The sequence below is a fragment of the Delphinus delphis genome, chromosome 9 (assembly GCF_949987515.2).
Source record: "Delphinus delphis chromosome 9, mDelDel1.2, whole genome shotgun sequence".
Lineage (NCBI taxonomy): Eukaryota > Metazoa > Chordata > Mammalia > Artiodactyla > Delphinidae > Delphinus > Delphinus delphis.
In genome coordinates this window covers 83,975,251-84,000,493 of record NC_082691.1, presented here as the reverse complement: position 1 = coordinate 84,000,493, position 25,243 = coordinate 83,975,251, and the positions used below count along the sequence as shown (strand labels likewise).

General features: G+C 39.0%; 1 protein-coding gene across 3 annotated transcripts in view; it reads right to left on the bottom strand.

The window, feature by feature from the left end:
- Nucleotides 1-1,214: 1,214 nt before the first annotated feature.
- The window catches only part of CALU (calumenin), a 28,334-nt gene continuing 4,305 nt past the window's right edge, over nucleotides 1,215-25,243 (bottom strand). Inside the window, exons 1-7 of one of the 3 annotated variants that reach the window (XM_060020843.1) lie at nucleotides 20,316-20,447; nucleotides 19,901-20,132; nucleotides 14,889-15,082; nucleotides 11,065-11,231; nucleotides 10,342-10,402; nucleotides 5,272-5,471; nucleotides 1,215-3,598 (exon numbers count right to left, since the gene is read on the bottom strand). In XM_060020843.1, the coding sequence (XP_059876826.1) occupies nucleotides 3,494-3,598; nucleotides 5,272-5,471; nucleotides 10,342-10,402; nucleotides 11,065-11,231; nucleotides 14,889-15,082; nucleotides 19,901-20,132; nucleotides 20,316-20,379 (1,023 nt within the window). In that variant the 5' untranslated portion in view covers nucleotides 20,380-20,447 and the 3' untranslated portion in view covers nucleotides 1,215-3,493. Of the gene's footprint in view, nucleotides 3,599-5,271; nucleotides 5,472-10,341; nucleotides 10,403-11,064; nucleotides 11,232-14,888; nucleotides 15,083-15,155; nucleotides 15,350-19,900; nucleotides 20,133-20,315; nucleotides 20,448-25,243 lie in introns of those variants that run through there. The other 2 variants (XM_060020841.1, XM_060020844.1) reach the window with 2 other exon arrangements.

Genomic DNA, 25,243 nt, shown 5'->3' with positions numbered 1-25,243 from the left:
CTTGGAGAACAGATTTCTACATACACGGCAACTGTAAAGCAGTCTGGCTGATGATTTTTCAGTGTGTACACAACAATTATTTTCCTTGCTAGTAACATTTTTTCCCTACTGGGGATCTGTTCAAAGATGATACATTTTGAATTAAAACAAACTTACGGAAACACTTTAGAAATGGGAGAGACATTAAAAAAAGAACCTTTAGAGTTTCCCTGGTGGCGCAGTGGTTTAAGAATCCGCCTGCCAATGCAGGGGACACGGGTTCGAGTCCTGGTCCGGGAAGATCCCACATGCCGCAGAGCAACTAAGTTCGTGCGCCACAACTACTGAGCCTGAGCTCTAGAGCCTGCGAGCCACAACTACTGAGCATGCGAGCCTAGAGCCCGTGCTCCACAAGAGAAGCCACCGCAGTGAGAAGCCCACGCACCACAACAAAGAGTAGCCCCCGCTCACCGCAACTAGAGAAAGCCCAAGCAGAGCAACGAAGACCTAATGCAGCCAAAAATAAATAAATAAAATAAAATAAAACAAAACAAAACAAAAACCTTAAAAAAACCCTTTAGTAGGTCCCAAATGAGTTTGAAAGAACTTTCTTATGCTGTCACTGCCAGTAATTGCTATCGCTTTGGCTGGGACAGCCATGCCCACAAACCCCTGTACCAGCATGAATATTCCAGGTGCTTCCTTTCCCCCCACACCTCCTATCTGGCTAAACCTATATATCTGTTTTAAGCTGTGTATTTACTAAAGTTAATAGTTTAATTCCCTTCATGTTCTCAAAATGAATTTGCACATCTAATACCATTTATAAACTATACAAAATGTTCAAAAAACTGTTTTACCTTATACTCCCTCTCCCCACCCCCTGAAGAAGAGACTTTTTGAAATAAAAATCAAGATAAATGTGTGTACATTCAGAAATGGCTTGTGTTTGGTATCAGGCAATTATGTAATGAGCAGCTGGGCTCCTCTCCAGTTATATGGCCTAAGGGAAGCAGAGAAGGGTTACAGCTGTAGAAGGATGCTAGAAGATTTCAGGAATAGGAAGAAAAGAGTAACCAATTTGGGAGAAGGCAGTAACTTCTCTGGTTTGGGGTGGGGGGTATGATAAACCTTCCAGGAGAGCTCTTTTTCTGTGCCATTTTATAACACCCATAATTCTAAGCAAGAGTTCCATTTCTTAAGAAAATAAAGGACATTCATAACCCACAGTGAATGTAAACAGTTTTATTTAGAAACAGATAGGTACCTGTTTGCATTATAGAATATAAAACTGGGTTTACACTCTATAAAAAATAACCAATATCCAAATTCAAGAGAGCTAGCATTCACAGAACACACTATGTGGGTGTGCAGCTACTGTTCACCAGCCTCAGGCTTGATTTAAACCAAAAGGAAAAAAAAAAAAATCCAGGGGGATCATTAGAGATTAGAGTACAATGCTTACTGATGAGCACCCAGCATCCAGAAGTTGCTGTCTTAGCAGATGGAGGTTTGCTTTCTAGGTGCGTGACTTTAACATAAGGCCTGGGTTCTCTGTACCTAGTGACCTATGAGGATCTCCTGCCACACAATTCATGACGTGCCCTCTCCAAGCCAGGGTTGGTGGGCATTATTAATTATCCCTGATCTTCTTAACAAGAAAAATGGGGAATCTGGAAGGCAGAGAATTTCCACTCCCTTATACTGGGGTTAAAAGAATGTATCCACTCTCAAGAGCTCAATGCAAAGGCTGGGGTGGAGTTACACGATATCCGGCTTTTTACCAGGCCAAGTAGCCCACCTCAACGTGATTGTGGAAGACCAAAGGATACACCTAGGTTCAGATTATAATAATCACCCAGCACCACCTGAATGTATTATCCAGAAAGATATATGAAATAATAACGGATATATATATATATATATATTTGTCTTAGTAACCTGAGGGCTAAAAACTTGGAATATAATAATTCTTCTCAAAAGAGGTCCATCTGTATGAAAGGGACCAAAAAGGACAGTTTCCTGTTATGTAAAATATAGGTAAAGTGAGTTGGGAACAGAGGTGGTTTCTTCAGCTCCTTCTACAATGTCCCTCTCTTTGATCAGGGTTGGCCATGTTGATTCATGATAAACTTTTTTTTGGCAGTGGGGAGATGGGAACGTAGGGAGTGATGGGTCGAAGGCAGGAAGGGTGAGCGATGGTCCTCAAACCAAAGAGCCCTCTCATCTTTGAGTCTTAGCTCAAGCTCTCCAGCTGACACAGAAACAGGCCTGGTAGTAAGTGGTTAGCATTCTGAGGTACGAGGATCCCTGGTAAATTCAGCAGCATGTGGTTTTTGGAAACCAGCCCACAAGATAAGAACACTGCAACCAAGCCCCTAACTAATACTACTATTTAACCACCGTCCAAAGGAGAAAGGAAAGAAAAAAATCCCACCACACTAGGAGGTTCTAAGCTTTCATTTAAGGTGGTCCAAATAATCTTCTCTTTATTTTATCTTCGAGTTTCTTAAGAGAATCCTCATTCAGTGATCATTTCTCTCATTAAAGGCACTTTCAATGACATGATTGGAAAGGAGTACATTTTAACTGCAGTGCAGATTAATTCCTTGGAACACCTGGGGAAATAGGAGCTGAATAGGGGCACTTACAGTGATTCAATAGGCAAGACAGTCTTGAGCACTTCAATAGATGCATACCCAGAAAAAAGCATGTGCCCTAAAAACACTTGTATTTTTCCTTTAGTTTTCCAGCTGTTTCTATGTATAGCTCTGTAAAGAGATCACACTCAGTACTTGACTGATTTTCAAGACAGTGGCCCCAACTCTTCCCACCACAGCTGTGCTTGACAAAATTAGCAAACAGCTAGTCTTACAGGGAAGGAAAAAAAAAGAATGAATGAAATCAAGTTGAGCCAAGCTTTCTTACAGCACAGGGATCGGTCCTTGCCCAGACAATGCCAGGACCTGGACCTGGAGCAGCTGAATGAAATATTCGGCCCCTCCAACTTATGCAGGATACTTTTCAATGGGCAAGTTTAAGTGTTATCTCTCTAAATATGAATTGTGGGGACTATTTCTTCCCTCTTCTCTCTCTTGAACATTTCTTATTGATCTCAGGCTTAAAATTAACTCAGAATTATAAAAATTATATGATAAGGGTTGAGACAGAGTGAAGGGCTAACGTTTGCCTACAAAGTGTGAGCTGAGGATCTTGATCCTTCATATCATACTCCCAACCAGAGAACAAATACAAAAATAAACACACATGTTATACATAATACAAAGTGTAAATCTACAAACACAAGTGTACTAATTAGAGTTTTTCCTCAGAAGCACAGTTTCCCTCCAGTCCCTCAGAGAGGAGGAGGAATGGGGACGGGATTTTTAAGACAGCTTTTCATGTCTTAAAAAGTTTGTAATAACAGTCTCAGTAGCGCAAACAATTTCATGTGAAACCAGAAGCTGTAAAAATAAATTACTTTTGAAGAAATGTAGGTTCCTCTGTCTGCAGCTCAGAACTCGTCATGTCGTACTAAGGCCTCACCAAAATCTGTGGCCTGGCTGCCCACAAATAAATCATACTTGTCAACAATCTCCTCCTTGGTAAGTTTGCCATCCTGAAAGTAGAGAGAACAGTGAATTGATGCAAAATATATTTCTTATTTCAAATTTAGAACACTGTTAACATACAACAGGGGTTAGTCAAGATTTACAATTCTAATTCCCACTAAATTAAATGTGAACTCAATCCTCACTGTCCACCCCCAACACACACACACACACACACACACACACACACACACACGCACACACACGCACACATGCAAAGAGGGAGTAAACAGCAGTTGATACATTTTTCTTATCAAGGAAGTTAAGTGGAAGGATGGAAATAATATAGCTCAATAGCTCAATGCTAGGGATATGGGTTTGTTTTTTGAGAAGAAAACGCTCCCTTTCGAGCAAAATGTGGGACATCTCCTAGATATGGGTAAGAGATAGTCAAGAATAGCAGGAAAAATACTTCAAAGTGAATCAAGTCTTTGTCTAACAGGAAAAATGAAATATGCTAATATCAAGCACGGTCTTCAACTCCAAAATGACCTAGTCACCAATCATATTCCAGACAGAACCCCAAATGAAGGCTCAGATACTCATCTCAAGAATTATCTAGGCTAGATTCCCAAGGGATGACTACATCAGTTTCCTTTTCTCACATGTCTCAGGACACAGCACCTGGCTACTGAAGTGACTGAGCAAGAACTCAAAACAGACTGACCCTCAAAAAGGCTCAATAAGAAACTGCATTAGGAGCCTCCCTGGTGGCACAGTGGTTAAGAATCCGCCTGCCAATGCAGGGGACACGGGTTTGAGCCCTGGTCCGGGAAGATCCCACATGCCGTGGAGCAACTAAGCCCATGCGCCACAACTACTGAGCCTTTACTCTAGAGCCTGCGCTCACCACAACTACTGAAGCCTGTGCCTACAGCCTGTGCTCCGCAACGAGAGAAGCCACCCAAATGAGAAGCCTGCGCACGACAACGAAGAGTAGCCCCCGCTCACCACAACTAGAGAAAGCCCGCGCGCAGCAACAAAGACTCAACGCAGCCAAAAATAAATAAAATAATTTAAAAAAAGAAAAAAGAAACTACATTAAAACCGAAGATCAGTCTAAATAAAAGAACATTTAGAATTCTAGAATCCCCCGACTTTAGACTGATTTTCAGTTTGCTCTAAGGAGAGCACTCAAATCTCTGAAAAAGGTGACAGGGCTCAGTAGTAACACGACTCTTTTAATGAACTGAATGCCTTCTCAGATAATTGATCAAGGGTAATTTTAACAGGTTTCAGAGAAAAGCTGATTTATAAGCTCCTACAAATGATTTAATTTTAAAAAGCATACTTGATTTAAGAAGGAAACAACCAGCTTTGAGTAGGCAAAATGAGCCTGTAAAAGATAAAAGAACAAAGGAAATAACAACAAAAAAGCAAAGAAGATTTCCTGGGGTTCCAAAGATAGCAGATGATGCATGCTGGGCACAGGCTATATCCAGAGGCTCTTTCTGAGGCCTAAATTTCTCCAATGCTGGGAACATTGGGCAAAGGGATTTCTAAAATGAGATCAGAGAGCTAGCGCTGCCCTGTAAGTTTTCAATCGCCAACTTTAGATCCATAGCAGACTCAAACTAATTAAGACCTTAAATGCTCTATGTACCTTAACAGGAATTTTTTAGGCAGTCCCCTAGAAACAGAATTCATCACTGATAGATTATTTGGGCCTGGACAGACTTACCTTGTTTTGGTCGGATTCGTAGACTAGGTGCCTGGCTTCTGCCTCTGCATGATCATAGTCTGAGGGAAGGATCCAGTCTTTGGTCTCTTCCTTATCCATCTTCCCATCTCGGTTCTTATCTCGAAACTCAACAAATTGTTCTCTCTCAGTCTTTACCCATTCTGGCTCATCAGCATTTCCATCATGGCTGTACATGTCACCTGTGTGAATACACATCCATACAGAAGATGAGTTTGTCTTTTCTCAAAGACTGCCCCATGCAAATCTGACCTGACCCTTTTTCCTCATTCATCAGTTTGGAACCTAATAGCAGTTATAAGGGTATTTTAGGTCAGAGAGACCTTAAGAAGCAAGGAGTTTTCCTGATGTGTGATTATTGATCTTGCAACAAGAATATTTCCAGCTGTTGGTCTTGAATGATATGAGAGCAAAGAGAATCCTTTAAAAAAAATGCAGAAACAAAGGGAGATGACTAGCGTCAAGAAAGGTGAAGACCAGGACTTCCCCGGTGGAGCAGTAGTTAAGAATCCGCCTGCCAACGCAGGGGACATGGGTTCAATCCCTGGTCCAGGAAGATCCCACATGCTGTGGAGCAACTAAGCCCATGTGTGCCACAACTACTGAGCCCGTGTGCCACAACTACTGAGCCCGCGTGCCACAACTACTGAAGCCCACGTGCCTAGAGCCTGTGCTCCGCAGTGAGAGAAGCCACCACAAGGAGAAGTCTGTGCACCACAACGAAGAGTAGCCCCTGCTCGTTGCAACCAGAGAAAGCCGGCGCAGCAATGAAGACCCAACACAGCCAAGAATAAATAAATAAATAAATTTCTTTTTAAAAAAATAAATAAAAAGAAAGGTAAAGACCAACTTTCATAAGATAGTTGTTCCCTACATTCCATTTCACTACTAATTAACCTGACCACTAGTTTTAGAAAGATGTGGTTTTAAATCCTAAAGAAAACTTGAGAGGTCTATAAGTCAAACTGTCCACCAACCAATTACAGAGTATACTTTTTTTTTAAGTATTTAAAAAAATTTTTTTTTTTTTTTTGGCCGCGTTGGGTCTTTGTTGCTGCGCGTGGGGTTTCTCTAGATGCGGCGAGCGGGGGCCACTCTTTGTTGTGGTGCACGGGCTTCTCATTGCAGTGGCTTCTCTTGATGCAAAGCACAGGCTCTAGGTGCACGGGCTTCAGTAGCTGCAGCAAACAGGCTTAGTAGTTGTGGCTCCCGGGCTCTAGAGTGCAGGCTCAGTAGTTGTGGCACACAGGCTTAGCTACTGTCAAAATTCTTTTAGGAATTACATGAGTGAAAGTCTGAAGACTCCTAAATTACACTATATCAAAGTAAGTGTACATGCATTTCATGTAAGGTATGGGAACACACCTAATATAAGTCTAAGTAACTTCTAAACAGTTATTTACCTGTGATAAAAGTAATCTGTATGTTGGGACCCATAAAATGGAGGCTGCCCCAGTGGCCCGGCCCATGCCACAAATCTAAACCTAAGTCAGCCCACACTGCTAAGAAAACCTAACATATATCAATCACAACCCTCCAGCTCAGCTTCAGTCAACTTACCTTACCCTTAGAAAAGATGACCTGTTATCTTAATAAGGAAATCCCTGACCTCCTAGCCAATCATGTCCTGCATCTGAGTTGCCCCTCTAATGTTTTATAAAGCCTGCTCTTGCCCAAAACCCCCTAGGAAGAATGCTCCACTGCTTGTGAGGTACTTTACTCCCCCCGATCCATGGATTGTTTTCCCTTGAATAAAGGACATCAAACTTGTTACTAAATTCTACTATTTCCAGCATTTTGCAGTTGGCACTGTCATTTTCCTGAACTTGAGGGTTAAGAGTAGAACTACTCCTTTCTGTCCTAAACACAAATTGGGAGTCTCAGAGCAGGTCTTGCCAATTCTTTTTTCATGTTACAGCACATTCAGAAAACACAGTATTTGTACGATCCACTGGCCAGCACCTTGCCCTAGCTGTCCTGAGGGTCAGGGAGACCTTTCACTGTATACAGATTGGGAAATTCTGAAATAGGGAATACATGTGTATTAGGAAACGCACGTTAGGAAAACGTGCGTTTAAAAGACGTATTTTTCTTTCTTTCTTTTTTTTTAATTTGGCCACACCACACGGCATTCGGGATCTTAGTTCCCCAACCAGGGGTCAAACCTGGTCCCTGCAGTGAAAGTGCCAAGTCCTAACCACTGGACCACCAGGGAATTTCCTGAAAGACATGCTTTTAATAGAAGCTAGAATATACAACATAATGTAAGTGCATCTTAAAGCTAGAAAAGTAAGGATAAGAATTAATACTATTTAATTTTCTATTAAAAAATTCAACCTGGGCTTCCCTGGTGGCACAGCTGCTGAGAATCTGCCTGCCAATGCAGGGGACATGGGTTCAAGCCCTGGTCTGGGAAGATCCCACATGCCGCGGAGCAACTAGGCCCATGAGCCCCAACTACTGAGCCTGTGTGTCTGAAGCTTGTGCTCCGCAACAAGAGAGGTTGTGAGAGCAAGAGGTCCGCGCACGGTGATGAAGAGTGGCCCCCGCTCGCTGCAACTAGAGAAAGTCCTCACACAGAAACGAAGACCCAACATGGCCATAAACAAACAAACAAACAAATACAATTAAAAAAAATTCAACCTATATAATGATATTAATTACTAATTTTTTGAGCTTTTATTTAAAAATTTTTAGAGATACATATGTATCTTAAGAGAGATATAACCAAATGTTTACAGATGAAATGAGATGCTGATTAGGATTTACTTCAAAATAATAAAGGAGGTAAGACGTGGATATGGATTTAAAAGGATTGGCCATGGGTTGATGGCTGCTGTGACTGGGCGTAAGTACAGGGGATTCATTATACTATTCTATTTAATTTTGTGTATGCTTGCAATGCTGTGTAATAAATTTAAATGGCTCAACAGTATAACTCTGGGGACTTATTAATGCTAAATGTAAGAGGCAAAGACCCTTTGTTTCTTTTTGATCTTTCCTCTCAACAGGGCAGAAACTAGCATACCCCTAGAAACTGGAAGATACTGTTTGGGAGACTTTTTAGCTTTACAAAGCCCGGCACCCAAGATGTAAAAGCGTTTGCATTAGTTGATGATTTGCAAAACAAAGTCATACACACACAGTTGATAGTTTCAGTAGTTTCAAGAAACAATTGATCTATACGATGGGAGGGAGATAGAAGTATCTCTTTATTTGGCCCCAATGCTTGGTAAATGATGGTACTTAACTGTTATAAAACTTAATTCCTCTCAAGAGGTTCAAAATGAGTTCCTCCGTTTTAGCAATGGTGATAAAATGACAAAAACCAAGAATTAAAAGATAAAATATTAAAAAAAAGAAACAGTCGACTTTGAAATGGGCTCAGTAAATGCACCCAGGCATTTATTTCCACTGTGCTGATGAACTCCACTAAAAAAATCATTTTGGAAAAAAATTCCATCTTCCCACTGCTTACCCCTCTCAAAGTACATCATGGAGTCTTAGAAGAAAAGAGTATTCAAGGAGTAATTCAACTGGAATAACTCTAGAAAATAAATAGCAGGTATAATTAGACAAAATTTGAGTAAAGGAGTGACTTGTTCAATGGACTGAAGTGACATACAGGGATAGAGGTAAGGGCTTAAGTCTCCCTTTCACACTTAAAATAAACATTCCAGGTAAAGATCAGAAGCCTAAAAACAAATTGTCTTATGAAACACAAAACCAGTGGTGCACTAGAATTAAGTTACTATGAGTAAAAATAATAATTGGAAATATAAAATTATCTAATATCTTTTAAAATGGAATAACATTTATAACAAAGACATCTGTAGTATCTTCCATCTCTTCTCCTTTACTTATGCTAATTTCCATCACACTAATTGTGTAACAATTTGCTCAACTACTTGCTAAGAGGCAGCTCCTTTTTTTAAAGCAATGGGAAAATCTTGAAATTATTTTGAGGATAATAAAAACAGCTTTAGGGACTTTCCTGGCAGTCCAATGGTTAAGACTCTGCACTTCCACTGCAGGGGGCACGGGTTCGATCCCTGGTTGGAGAACGAAGATCCCACATGCTGCACGGCATGGCCAAAAAAGCTTTACTTGAGAGAAAGGTATAGCATCTAAAATAATCAGACAATTTGAAGGTATAGTAGCATCTAAAATAAACAGACAACTGGGAATTCCCTGGCAGGCCAGTGGTTAGGACTCCGAGCTTTCATTGCTGAGAGCAAGGGTTCGATTCTTGGTCAGGGAACTAAGATCCCACAAGCCGAGGTGTGGTCAAAAAAGTAAAAAAAAAAAAAAAAAAAAAGAAAGAAAGAAAAAGGAAAAGAAAAGAAAACAAAACCAGACAACTAAAAGGAAAAATGGCAGAAAGGAGTGATTTTTAAAAAAAAGACGAAAGGAAACAAATTAGAGAATCTAGACAGAAAACATGAATAGAATACAGCGAAAAGGAAAGACTAAGAGGAATCAACAGCTCTTAGTCATCCAACTGTCTCTTTTGTCCTATTTCCGTTTCCTAATGCCAGTCTAGGCTCCCTGCAACTCCTTACTGTCAATTCCACAGGGCATCTGGGATGTACTATTTCAGTGCTGTCCACTACAGTAGCCACTGGCCACATGGGGCTACTGAGAACTTGAAATGTGACTGGTCCAAACTGAAATGTGCTTTAGTGTAAAATAAACTTTTGAAGATTTGTAGGAAAAAAAACCCTCAATGAGTTATATTGATAAAATGTTGAAATTATAGTATTTTGGAATCTTAGGCTAAATAAAATACACTATTGAAATAAATTTCATCTGTTTCCTTTTATTGTTTTTGATGTGGCTATTAGAAAAGTTAAAATTATATATGTGGCTCACATTTACATTCTGATTTGCCAGTGCTGCTACAGACACTTTATCATGACCCCCTATTCCTCACACCGGTCTGACTTAACGATGTGCTGAGAGTTGACCCATGGGGTAAATTGTTTCTGTTGGTGAACATATCTTCCAAAGCTTCTCAGCTTCTTCTAAGAAAAACACTAGAAACAGACTTACCAATATACTCCTCCAGATCAATGAAACCATCAGCATTCTTATCTATATCTTCCATTGTTTCCTAAACAGAAGAGAGTAATTAGACTTAGTATCTGGATGAGTTAGTTTAGGCAATTATTTGTCATTCATTAAAACACACACACACACACGTTTATGTAGATGTGTGTGGGTATGGTTAATCCATAGGAAATTGTGGTTTTTCTAGCTGAAAGAATGGTAAAATATTATCAATTTTTTATGCTTCAGCTTAAAATAACTAAGTCTTCTTGAAGGAACACTTAATAGTGAACTACCCCATCAAGCCCATGATGATCTGGTAGCCCTAGTCATGCTTAACTCTAACAGGAGATGTGACCAGTGAGTACATCTACAGCTATAGTCTATGTTTTATCAGTAACTGTCTTCTGTGAAAATTCTTTAGTATCACTGTCATTACTCAGTGCCTGATAGTTTAAAAAATAGGATTTCCCCTCATGCTTACAGTACAAAGCCACCAATGAATGGCAAAATACACAATCTGATGGTACGTATTGTCATACTAAACAGAAAGCTTAAAGCACCATCGAGATCACAGAAAAACAGAGTGACAGAGCTTGGACTCAATCTGGCCAGCACTTGTATAGCAAGTCATTCTTCTAAATACAGAGGAAAGGCTAAAGAGGAAAGTGTAAGCAACAAAAAGAGAAAGTTTCCATTGAGAATCCTTGCTCTCACCCCACCCACCTGTACTACTATATCCTTCATGTAGTCATACTCCTCAGGGTGCAGGAAAGCTGTGAATTCCTCCTTTGTGGCAATGAGGTCTCCATCCTTGTCTGCCATTTTAAACCTCCGCTCATCTCTAACCATCATCTGTTTATAGTTAAATCCATCATCAGGGTCTGGATCATCTAGAAAAGAAAAATTTAGGTCAAATCTTAAAAGACTTCCAGAAAACATGAAAATGTATGGGGAATCAATTTCCAAGAAAGATAAACCAAGCACTGAAGAATTAATTCTTGATTACTCAGGTAAAATTGCAGCAGTATAAAGACATTCAGTTTTGGTAATCAAAGACCTCAAAATCAGGTCTGAGTTGAATGCAAATGCTTGCCATTCAACATGGAACCCTGGCTCCTGGACTGTGTAATCCGTTATGTAATGCTTCACTGTCACTGCTCTTGGGGCAACCACAGAGCTTGAGTTTTCTAGATATATCCAAGGGGCAGCGGTGGTTCTAAAGTCATACTGAGTTTGAATCCTAACTCTACCACTTCTTAGCCATGTGACCTTGGGCAAGTAACTTAACTGTACTTCAATTTACTCATCTGTAAAATGGAGATAATAACAGTGCTGGCCTCATAGGATTGTTATGAGGCTAACTAAGCAAATAAATAGAAGTTAAGTGCTAGAACAGTGCCTGGCACAGAGTTGGCTTTTAATGAATGTTAGCCACTGCTATGTCGATTAAACATTAGGGTCTCATTAAAAAGCCAGATATCAGGAATTCCCCGGCAGTCCAGAGGTTAGGACTCTGAGCTCTCACTGCCAGGGGCCTGGGTTCAGTCCCTGGTCAGCAGAACTAAAATCCCACAAGCCACACAATGCAGCACCCCCCTGCCCCCCACCAAAAGAAGCCAGACATCAAAGGCCTTCTATCCCATTATAGGCCATCTGGATTCAAGTACCAGAACAACACCACTTTGAATGGTCACACTTTAGTTTCTTAAGCCAACTCAGAAATATACCATGAGATACAAATACTGTTCACTACCCCTCCTCCCCAATTTTTGTAAAATTCTAGAAAATGCAAATAAATTCGAGTTACAGAAAACAGATAAGTGGTTGCCTTGAGGATTATAAAGGGACACAAGGAAACTGTTTGGGGTGATGGAAATGTTCATTTATTTCGATTGCAGTGATGAGCTCACCGATACATACATCTGTCAAAACTCATCAATTGTGCATTTTAAATACGTGCAGTGTATCGTATGTCAGTTATACTTCAATAAAGCTGTTACAAAAGATAAATATTAAATTACAACCAAATTAAATTTGGATTTATCCATCTGTTAGGATGTTGAACTGCACAAGCAGTAGTTAGTCTCTCCGTAAGAATCTAGAAAAATGAAATTTTGTTTCTTTAAGTTGAAAAAATGTGGAGTTAATGGCAGAAAAGGAAAAAAAACCCTTTTCAATCTGAGTTGCTGTATGGACCTAATAAGGTTAACATGTGAAGATATTTTGAAAGGAAAAGACACCATATTAAAGGTAAGAAATGATTGTTCCTACAACATATTGGTCAAATTTTAAAAAAGATACAGCACTAGTTTTATAAAAATGACCCACAGGGTCCCTTAATAACATTACACTGCTGACTTTCGATACTGTAGTTCAATCTTTCCATACTTTAAGCACAGTTAAAAACAACAACAATAAACTACTGCTCTATTTTGAGAGATGAGCAACTTGAAGCTTCATTCTTTGTTGAGTGTCAAAATTTAGTCAGATAGTTGACTGAATCATGAGGCTTTGTGGATCGTATACGTGTATACTCAAAGCCGTAACAGGTTAGAGACAAAGAATTTAAGGAAAGTACGATCTTTCTCAGATACTAAGTCATTTCTTCTAAACAAATAAAGCTTCAGTACAAACTATGTAACATAAATAAGAAAGATAACAGAAGACAACTTATATATTAAGAGTAGATTCTTAGCTAAGAGCCCTTCTCTCCTTAGTTAAACCATGGTGACTGGAATCAAGTAGCCCGATAACATGCACATATATAAGGATGAAAAAGGAAGCTTTAAAACTTTATTTTTATTTTTTTAAACTTTATTTTTAATGACTAAACTCACGTGCCTATCATCACTGCTCAGAGTGCCATTGTCTGTCTTAAGCACCAGTTTACTGGGCTATCTGGCCTGGGTAGGCTCTTGGTCTAGTTCTGGTGGAGGCAGGGTGGATCGTAGTATCTCACATTTTACTTGTGGCAGAGACAGGGTTAATGCTCCTTTTGTGGAAAGCAGACTAAAAGCTAAAGTGATTTATACCCGAACTCAGCTGAACCAAGAACACGCTTTCACAAAAACTCCTCAGCACTTTTGTAAGGCACCTCATTACCCCGAGTACTGTCCAGCCACAGGCCTCCAGGGAAAGATGCCTTATAAAGACATTGTTTCTCCAGCCAGAGCTTCAGCTTATGCAGTCTCAGTCAGTAGAAATACCCATTACATTGAATCATTTGCCCTGTGAGGCAACAAAGCTCTCAACACATAATCATACAAAGAGTTTAAGATTCATTCTGGACAGCAAGTGAGTGACTAGGTCTGAGCTGAGATTATTAACACACCATTCTATTGAGATCACCAATAGCCTGCCCACTGCTTTACATTTATAATTAATTCCAAATAAATCAGAGGGTGTTGGGTCTCAGTCAGAGAGCAAGAAGCATGCATGCCTCTCTATCTGCACTGACTTTTTAATACACGTGTTTTTAATTGGGTGAAGGATATGTTTGGTTCTTGGGTAAGTGTCAAGCGTAGAGAGAGACTGCCACTCTAGTCTTAGGAATGAGAACAAGCCTGATACAGAAATAAAAATCTGTTCAACAGAAACGCATGCAGTCCTGTAATTAACACGGACAGCTGGCTATCCAGCGGGGGGAAACAGACCATCATACACTCACTGCTTGTTAGTTGGTGATGGAGAATGCCTGCTTTAACCCAGAAATTTACTTAATTTCCAGAATAAAGATGCAAGAAGTAACATTTATACATTCTTGCCTCAAACTGTAACCATGTGCAATAGAGGAATCTCACTAACAAAAACACCCTAAGTCATCAACTCAGTAAGATCGCCACCTAGCATTCAACAGCAGGCAAGTATAATAAGTAAAAGAAAATGACTAACAGGTGGCCCAAGCATACAAGCTACCAAATCAACAGAAAGCAATCAAAGTCACATTTATTTGCCTTGAAGCATTTGCAAAGCAGGCTGATAAACTCATGTGCCAGAGAAAACAAATGGGAAATAATTCATTTCTAAACTTCAGTAAGCAGACACACTGAAATAGTTAAATTTCATCAAGGAAAGCTATTATATTTGATCTTTATTTTATTAAGGAAAAACAGTAATTTTCCTTCTATTCTCACCAGTTACAAAGAAATCTAATTTGGTTTGAATTTCAGGTCCAACACTTTAATGTGACCATGTCAGGCTTTGAGACATCTCAAAGCCTCTTGCTTTGCATTGTTGGAACAATGCAGCCTTTTAAACAAGATCTACTACAAAAATGGTCTCTCTGCGGGATGACAGCAAGAAAAAATGGGGAAATATATCTGAAATGCTAACAATGTTAAAAGATGTCAGACCTTAGAAAACCAAAATAAAACAAATTTAAAAAAATACACAATATACAACTTCAAAATTAATAAAGGGAAGGAGAATTAGCTCAGCATCAAACTATCTCAGAAACGCATAATTTCTTCCTTTCCTTCACTGTGTGACCCATTTGTTTCTTTGACTCAAGACCATGGTCTCTGCCAGGCTGACATCTTGCCCCTTACCCAGGTAAGTGCCATAAGTCACGTTTCTGTACTCATCCCAGGAGATTAAGCCGTCTTGATTCAAATCAAACTCCTGCCATTGGTTTTCAACATTGTCATATATGTATTTCTTCTGGGCGTGCTTAATCCAGGATTTCAGCTCCCCCTCCGTCACAAACCCATCTTTATCCGCGTCTATTTTATCTACAATCACTCTACAAGACAAAACAGTTACGTTTCAAAGTGCCGGCTCCACAAAGCTTTTTCCCCCAGATAGTAGGGACCTACCTAAAACGTAGCCGTAGGTGGCATTTTTATACTCTTCCCAGGAAACGAGGCCGTCCTCATTGAGGTCATGCCCCTTCCACTGTCGCTCTACATCCTCGTAAATCCAGCGCTTTTGTGCAAATTTAATCCAGTCTTTGAGCTCATCCACAGTGACAAACCCGTCCTTGTCGCCATCTATTTTACTTACAATCTTTCTGTAGAAAATGCAGAGAAATCCAGCAAGAGGTTAAAAGGACACTAGGCTCTGGACTTAGCCAGGTGTGTGCTGTGGGCACAGGTGTTGCCCAGAGCTAAAGCATGGAAATAAAAATTGTTTCCAAAACAAAACTGCCAGACAGGCCATTGAAAATTTTTCTCTTAAGTGCCCGTTGCTGGTCTGAAATGAGCCATCCAGACAAGGCAAGCACAGTCCATGGCTGGTGTACTTGGATCCAAAAGTGAATCCGGACTATCCCTTTAGAGGTAGGTTTCAGCCGATGGTCAGAATTCAGGAGTGAATGAATATCCATTCCTATCTGGGTTCTCCACTCTTAGCATCAAACAACACGCAAATCTTTGTATTTTTCTTTATTGCTTTTACGAGAATCTCAATTTCTGGGTAAACGATCACAACCACTGACTTGGTTTTCTAAAAATTCAAAAATTTAAACCAGACTTTAAAAAAATTCAGCTGTGTTTTCAAAAAAAAAAAAAAAACCAAAACACTTCTGTTAAAAATACAAAGATATCAAATATAGTTCCAGGATCACTTATACCTAAAGTCAAGATTACTTTTTTTAAAACCCCAAAACAGGTACACAGAGACAGAAGCATGCTTATTTTTAAAAATGGCTAGCAGTTTATTATACACTATTTTGAACTGGATTTTTACACATAACCACAAAACCAGAGAGCTCTGAAGAAGTAATGTGGTAAGAATGTATATCCCTGATTATGAGAATGTTAATAAGCTGAGAGGGTTAGGGTGCAGATGATAAAGCAAAACTACAAAGCTAAAGAATCAATATACTTTGCCCTCCATGAGTTTCTTTCTTCTAGATCTGTTATGTTAATGACAGACATTTTTTAAATGATTTATTTAAGGATTTCAAAATACGTGCATGATATGAAAACTTCTGTTTAAAGATGCAGTCACTTACTTATAGAAGCTAAGACAGCCTATGTAAAGTCACAAGAACTTTAAATCAAAACTTCCAATGGGGGACTTCCCTGGCAGTCCAGTGGTTAAGACACCGTGCTTCCACTGCAGTGGGCACAGGTTCGATCCCTGGTGGGGAACTAAGATCCGGCATGCCGCACAGTGTGGCCAAAAAAACAAAACAAACAAAAAACCCCAACAACTTCTAATGGAATTGATATCTTGGCATACTCCTATGCTCTGTTACTTGTAGGACTGAAAAAGACTGTCGTTTGGTAGCAAATAATGTTTTTCCCCAGTTTGTATTCATCTCATGAATACAACACTGGAAAGTGATTAGAATCACAGAATACAAGCAACACAAATTCATCTTGATATTGACATGCTGTTAGCCATGATTGTCTATTACTTAAATCTTGTAATTAACAAGCACTTTCCTTCAGAGAATCTTACAGCTTTTGCTCTAAAATGTTAAAAGGTAAAGCAGTAAGAAGTCACCTCAAATATCCTCCTCTATCTACATGGACACGGGACAAAAATTTTTTGCAACTTGAACCTGTAGAATCTTAACAATATTAATAAGTTAAGTTTTAAGCGCCCCCAAACTTCTGCATTATCTATACTGGGATCCAGTTTGTGTCCGTAAGGTATTGGCTACCAAGATTGCCACTGTACCATTAAGAAAAAAAGGGCAAGGTACTTATTCCCGAAAGAAAATTTTAAACTATTATAAACAGCCTAAAGAGAAGGAACACTCAGATAAAAAAGGCATCTGACTGTTTAAGATGGGCTTTTCCTAATGAAGTTGGCTAAATGCCATTCTATTCATCCCAACAGAAATATCCCAAATGGTTTAATTCAGAGGTTAGCAAACTTTTTCTGAAAAAGGACAGATAAGAAGAAATTTTCACTTTGTGGGCCACATATGGTCTGTAACATATTTTAAAAACAACAACAAAAATAACCACAAAACCATTTAAAAATAAAAAAGCCATCCCTATCTTGCTAGCTATCCAGCCTGCAGGCAGTTGGGAAAGTACATTGGAAGTGGGCATGTCCTATTTTAGGCATGAAGCTCTAAACTCGGATCTTTGAAAGCCGGTGTAAATTTATGAAGCTAATGGTGTTATATTTCTATGATACTGGAGAACCCTACAGATCCATGATGCCACTAAATAAGCACTCACTCCACGACAGACACAATGTACCTAGTGGATCTTATATTATTTCTAAGAGGTAAGATATGCCTCTACATTTCAAAAGGCATCAAACAAATCCTTTGACTTTTAAGAACCTGGGTCAATAAATGGGCTCCAGGAGGGTTCACAACATTCCAGAAATTTTCAGCAAAATTTTATATATATTCATATGTAGGCGCTTGCCCTTAGCTTTCACTAGACTGCCAAAGGGACTGGGCCTGTGACCCAAAAAAGGATGATGAACTGCTCTAGTTCATTTCTACAGCAAATATATCACGGGTGAAAACGTTATTGAGGACCACCACCTCAAAATAAATAATCATTTGAAGGACACATAAATGAAAATTAAGTATATTTAGACTTCTTGGGGGTGGGGTTGAGAATACATACACAAGAAAAAATCTTCTATTTGTCAACATTCTTCGTAAGAAAAAGGAACTAAAAACTGGATATTAAAATTGTTTTTAAGTGCTTCCTGAAGTCTTTTAGGTATTATAACTAAGGATTTAAAAATAGTAGTGAATTTTTGCAACTAGAGGTATAGACAATGATCTTATCTCCTAATAGTTACTGGCCTCCTAGATAGATGGAAAAGGGGGACTCTGTTGTTCCCAACCTCTGATGTACAGTCACGTACCAAATAATGTTTAGAAATGCCACAGTAAGTTAAAAGAAAAAAAAAAGTTCACCTGGAATTCTTGCTTGCAACAGTACATCACCTTATAAACTGGAAATATTTGCCATTATCTCCATTTTGGGAGAAGAAAATAGTACTTGGTTCATTCATACATTCCATGAAAAACATGATTTTAACCATCTTATTCTAATCAAATATGGAGTCGCTCATGTGTTGAACTTTTGATATTTACTGATGACGAAAAGAAACATTTTCTCTCTACTGAAGACTGTTAGCAGAGTTATTCCAGTACCTACACAGAGCCAGAACACCAAACCTAAGGGCCCTTCATTATTTAACAGTAATTCTGCACAGAGACATGTGCAGACCAAAATGTAGGCTGGACATGCACGTTATGCAAGACACGAAGACTGAGAACGCCCTCATGCATCCCTATTTTCAGCCTGGAATGTTAGCACAGTTATAAGATTAAAATTAAAAGTGAGCATGGTCCCTCAAAGTTAGAAAAACAACCTAACAGAAGACTAATTCTTTGATAAATTTCTGTTTTCTCTATCTACTTTCAAATGTTTTAGGAGTTTCTCATTCTACACAGCAAAATCTTTTTATTGTTTCTGTGAGTGTTTAAGAATAAAATATTATATCCTTCAGTTAGCAGAAAACCCGTTGAAAGAATAATTATTTTGAAGTACCACCCAAAGCAAATCCTATAACGTCTTCTAATCACAGCACTATCCATGGGCAAAATATTTTTGGAAATTCCTATGTGGTGTAACTTTTCAGACAAATCTCTTGAATATAGTTCAGAAAGTTACACCAATGGTAGCCTTTCATTGAGGAGAAAATGTTCACTGAATTAACCTGCATTTCCTTAAAAAGCAAGGCTTTGAAAGAGCTAAAAAAGACATTCTCAGATCCTCAGAAATAATCAACTGGAATTCTACCAAATCAACTCTTTAAATAAAAAGATGCCTGCTGAGAGAGCCACAGAACCTGACTATGGCCCAGCTGTTACTGAAATAGCAACACATACTCTGACATTAAGACCACTGCTTATTACAACCTTCTAAAAGGCAAGGTTGAGGGACTTCCCTGGCGGTCCAGTGGTTAAGACATTGCCTTCCAATGCAGGGGGTGCGGGTTCGATCCCTGGTCAGGGAGCTAAGATCCCATGTGCCTCACGGCCAAAATACCAAAACATAAACCAGAAGCACTATTTTAACAAATTCAATGGTCCACATTAAAAAAAAAAAAAGGCAAGGTTGGTTTGGTTTTGTTTTTGATTAAGCAAATATCTGACAATGAAACCAAAGAGGGTGAAGGACATCCTTGGAAACCATAAACTCTACAGAAATTAGTCAGTCCAGGAGTCTAATTTGCAGTTTATTATCCACTCAAAGACTTGGCATGGTCAGTAATAAATAGGTCACAGATAGTTTTTAAAAATTAAAAGCAACAGGTTTGAGAAAACCCCCATGTAATGTTCCTTTGGGGTCAAGATGATGCAGTTTAAGCTGAGTCCTATAGTATTTGGCAATTTTATGCATAAATGACTTTGCTTTGTAGAACGAGGTAAAAACTACTATTCAATGGAGAAATGCAGGAAAGCGCTTAATTAAATTTTAGTGGTAGCAATTCTGTGGTTAGTTTTCAGAAGATGTAGTTCAATACAGCTTTACTGAGTGACTGAGCCAAAAGAGAAAAAAAGAATGAGTTGATTTATAAAGAAATGTCATTATTCTAACTAGCTCCCTGAGAGCTGGCACCTTACCCAAGTCTTTCCTTGCTCTCTTCTGGTGTCAGCTGATCAAAGGTTTTTGCTTCTTCAGCACCCAAGAAGGCATCATGGTCATAATCAAAACTCTGAGCATCATTGTGAACTTTGTCACTGAGCTGAGGCTCATGGTGTACACGGTCCTTCTTTTCTGTGGGCTTGCTCAAGGCAAAGGCTGTGCACAGGGACAGGCATGTAAGAAACTGTCGCAGGTCCATGATAATCAGATCTTAAAGAAAAAAGAAAGGTAGTTCATTCAGGAAGCAGTATGCTTAATAATGAAACAAGAAATTAAAAGCTCACATCCAGTTACAATATTAATTTGATATTATCCCAAATATTATTACTTAATCCATAAAAAAAAGTGTGGTAGGATATCAGACTTTCCAGTTTTACTCTGAGAAATATTCACCAGTTTTCTTCATCTGATTGTAGGCTGACAAGGAATTACAGGAACAAGGAATTACTAGGAACATCCACCTTGTAAGTGGTCTCACTTCAAAAACACCAAAGTAGAACTTTAATCCTTTTGCCCAAGTTCCTAAGATTTAAAAGTGAAAGGACCAAGATTTAAATCCAGACCTACTGACTCCAAATACTTTACCTTTGTACTGTATCAGTGGTCTGGTCTTCAAACCTGGCTGGTTATTAGGATCACCTAGGAAGCTTTATTAAAAAAAAAAAGTTTCCCCTACTGAATTAGAATCTCTGAGGCTGAACCCAAGCATTTGTAGTTTTAAATGGTTCCCAGGTGATTCTGATGGTTGTCAGGTAAGAACCAATGATCACCTTCAAAGATCAAACCACTGAGACAGTACAGTGATGGATAACTGCCTTATCATTCTGTATACTTGTGTTTCCCAAACCTACCCAGGTATAAGGACCACCTGGAATACTGTTCAAAGTACAGATTCCCCAGCTCTACACTGTACGTTCAGAATCTCTGCAGTCACAGGTGATTCTGATGAACAAGCACAAGGCTGGAACACTTTATCGAAAACAGTGACAAAAAAATCGCAGAGAAGCTGCAGGCTAGAAACTGTTTAGAACTCTTGACAGACAACCTATAGTACTGTCCAGAAAGTTTAACGTTTTAGAGAAAACTGTAAAATTAAAAATCAAGGTGGGGGGTGGGGCGGGGGAGAATTCCCTGGTGGCACAGTGGTTAAGAATCTGCCTATCAATGCAGGGGACATGGGTTCGAGCCCTGCTCCGGGAAGATCTCATATGCCATGGAGCAACTAAGCCCATGCGCCACAACTACTGAGCCCTCGTGCCACAACTACTGAAGCTTGTGCTCCTAGAGCCCGTGCTCCCCAACAAGAGAAGCCACCGCAATGAGAAGCCCGCGCACCACAACGAAGAGTAGTCCCCGCTCGCCACAACTAGAGAAAGCCCGTGCACAGTAACGAAGACGCAACACCGCCAAATATAAATAAATAAATCAAAAAAACCACAAAAAAACAAATCAAGGGGGGACTTCCCTGGCGGTCCAGTGGTTAAGACTCCATGCTGCCACTTGCAGGGGCCATGGGTTCGATCCCTGGTGGGGAACTAAGATCCTGCATGCTGTGCAGTATGGCCAAAAAATAAAATAAAATAAAATAAAATAAAAAATAAAAAAATCAAGGGGAAAGAGTTTCCCAGGCTTTCATATTTTAACTAGTCCTTTATCAGAACACAGATTCTGAAGGCTTCTCCCCTTGTGGTGAGTATAAACTTCTATAATTTCCTATTATCACTCACTCGTTTCCTCTTATGACCAGTGACTCCCTTACTGGATGGGTAGGTGGTTACTGGGCATGAGGCCTGTTGTAGGTTGAACTGTGTCCCCCCAAAAGATATGCTGAAGTCCTAATCCCTGGTGCCTGTGAATGTGACCTTATTTGGAAATAGGATCTTTGCAGATGTAATCAAGTAGGATGGGCTCTAATACAATGGCTGGTGTCTTTATAAAAGGAGGGAAATTTGGATACAGACACAGAGAAGAGAATGCCACATTATGAAAGAGGCAAAGATTAGAGATCATCTACAAGCCAAGGAATGTCAATGATTGCTGGCAACCACCAGAAGCTAGGAAGAGGCAAGGAAGGATCCTTCCTTAGGGCCTTCAGAGAGCATGCCCCTACTAACACTCTGATTTCTAATTTCTATCCTCTAGAACTGCAAGAGAATAAACTTCTGTCCTTTTAAGCAACGTAGTTTATGGTAATTTGTTACAGCAGCCCTAGGAAACTAATACAAGGCTACAGTACAGAGGGACACAGCATCACATGAAAGTTAAATGCATTATCTTGTCCTAATCTGCAGATTAAACTAGCCACAGGTTTCACCTTCCCCAGGATGTCACCAGTGGAACTATCTAATCTAAGGCTCATATTTTATATATAAATTTTTTTTTAATTATAAAAATTCTTTCAGCATTGCTTGTAACTCAGTGATCTCAACCTAGACTGTACCCTAAAATCACCTGGGGAGTTTTTATAAGTGACCATTGAACCCCACCCTTAACCATAAATATTTTTAAAAGGCAGCCAGGTTGAGAACCAGTATTCTAACCAAATTCTCAAATGGCCATAATGATATCTTAAGAAATGTGACTTGAGAGTACACTTAATACGAAGAAACTGCATGTATCTGATCCTGCCTCAAAGTTTTGGGAATTAGAAGGAAGGAAGTGAATTGTGTCAAGGGATAAAGAAATCAAATACGCCAATAAATTAGCCATATTTTAATGTATCCATCTCCTTGTAACCCCCAAATAGTAACTAAAAGAAGTTACATTGTATTTGCTTGGATTTACAAAGCATTTTGGATTTAATAAACTAAAAAATGCTTAGCGCAGCTAATGGTGAGCACGTTACGTCATATAAAAATTCCTTAAAAGTGGAAGGAAAGCAAATCGAGGAATATGTTTAATGCTAACACAATTTAGCTGATTATACAAAGGCACAACCTGAGGCCTCCTTGAGTAACTTTCAGGCTGTAAAAGGGCATAAGAGGGCACTATTTGTGTTCAATAGGAAAGCAGCTAAGTGGGGAGGTCCAGAAATGGCAGAGAAGGATATATCAACAGAGAGTAGAAAGTGTTCTAGAGTAACTAGGACAACGCCAAAAAGACAAACAGAAATGTTAGCTAAGGAGATAATGGGAGGCAGTCACTTCCCCAAGAGCCCATTTCAAAAACACACAAAAACGGTAATTTTGCTGGACAGTTGTTAAGACTCATGAAAACCCATCAGAGGAAACAATGTGGCAGCACTGCCCTAAGACCCACAGAGAAAGGGGAAGAAGGTGGTACTATTCTTAAGCTGTTCACCAATGTTAGGACTTGGCTATGCTTCTGAAAGTTTATCAATGTTCTGTTTCGTGCTATCCCATCAAAATACCCAAATTTATATACAAAGACGCTTCAATTCAGATGTTCAATGATAACAGTTTATAATGATTTAAAAAAAAAGGAAAATGAACTAAACAAAAGAAGTGGTAAATACATATTAAATCTATATTGTGGAACACAACACAGTTTAAGAAGAATGAAGCGGACCTATTCACACTGAAACTGACAAGGCACCAAGATATGTTCAGTGAACAAAAACAACAACAATAAGAAAGCATGTTGTAAAACAATGTCAAGACCTCATTTATATAAAAAGCAAAATCCAACAATCTCCCCAGCTTGTTTATATTTGTATAAAATATAACATATATGCACGAAAATGGTGTGGAAGGATAAACGTCTATCTGTAAACAGCAATAAGCCCTACGCTGAAGGGAGAAGAGATGGGGTGGGGAGGTAAGGTTCGTGGGGAGTGAACTTCACTACTGTACTGCTGTGTTGTCTTATTTTTTGTAAATGAGCACACAGTCGTGTATTATCTTTTTATGTGTATTACTTTCTAAACAATAGCATAAAAATTCTTTGCATTTTTAGGTAGCAAAGCAAACATTTTCAAGCCATTTCTCCAGATTGGAAAAGGAGACTGAAGGAAAAACACATATTTATTCTTAAGACACAAATCCTATTTTATAAAGTAAAATAACACTGCCCTAGGAGAATAACCCTCCAGCCCACTCTCCAATAATTGAATCCAATCAATCACATCAGTGGAACAGTAAAGAGAAAATTAGATTCAGTGGCTCTCTCAAATATCACAGTATGCCTTTATTTTAGGACAAAATGAAACTTCCATTTCAAATTACAAATAATTCTTTAGACAAATAAAATCCTTTACAGAGATAAGGAATGAGTTTTATGTTGTTATTTTGTGATATATCCAAATAATATCCATAATGTTAGAGGCTTACAGAATCAAGTAAAATCAAGAGTCACTGCAACAGAGGATTTTCCTTATGTCTATTAACAAGGGGGCTTCCCATTTAGGAAAATTTTATAAATGACTAATTACATCCCGAGAATAATACTCTAACAACTCTTGCATAATACCCTGACAACTTCTGCAAACCCCAAATGTTTTAATATGAATTAATGCTTAAGCCCACTAACACTATCGGGGCCTGGGAAGGATACTGTGTAAAGTTTTGATACTGTGTAACATAAAGAAATGTAACAGATTGACTCACTGATTCTAGAGGGAAAACCACATTTAAGATTGAGGTGTAACATCTTGATACAGTGACAAAAGAAGAATTTCAGAATAAAAGCCAAGTGATTCAGCTTTATCATTTATCCATCTCTCTATCCTTTCCCTTCTCAATTAAACTTTCAATCCTGCCCCTCTACAGGTTCCTCCATTCTGTCAATCAATACTTCTCAGGTCTTCATAATCCAAAATCAGTCTTTCTCAGACCCCGTTATTCCTTCAAGCATGCTCTTCCCTTTCCTTCACCCATACCGTCTCTAGAAACTGCTGTCTCCGCTTCCTCACCACCTACTGTCACCCTGAAATCTAGGTTTCTATCACTACTGATGAAACTGCCTAAAAAGGTCATCAAGGACCACCTGCTGGACAAAGCAATGGTCCTACCTTTCTCTCTCTGCAGTGGGCAATGAAAAATCTGCACTTTAGTAAGTTTTAAAAACTATGCACTTTGTGCCCACATATATCAACTCCTGGCTATTAGAAACTAACAAAAGGCCCCTTGTTTTATGAATACAGACACTAAAAAAAGAGACTACTAAATTTATCTAAATCCATATACACATAAAAATGTCTAAATAGAAACAAAGGATATCTCTCAAGACAAAGGATATATAATGTGGGACAATGTGAGAAGGAGTATAAAACAACTTCTTACACAAGGCATCTGAAGAACTACATTAGTGCAGTTATTTCTGAAGCATCTTTCTCTTTTCAACCAAATGGAAACCAAATAATA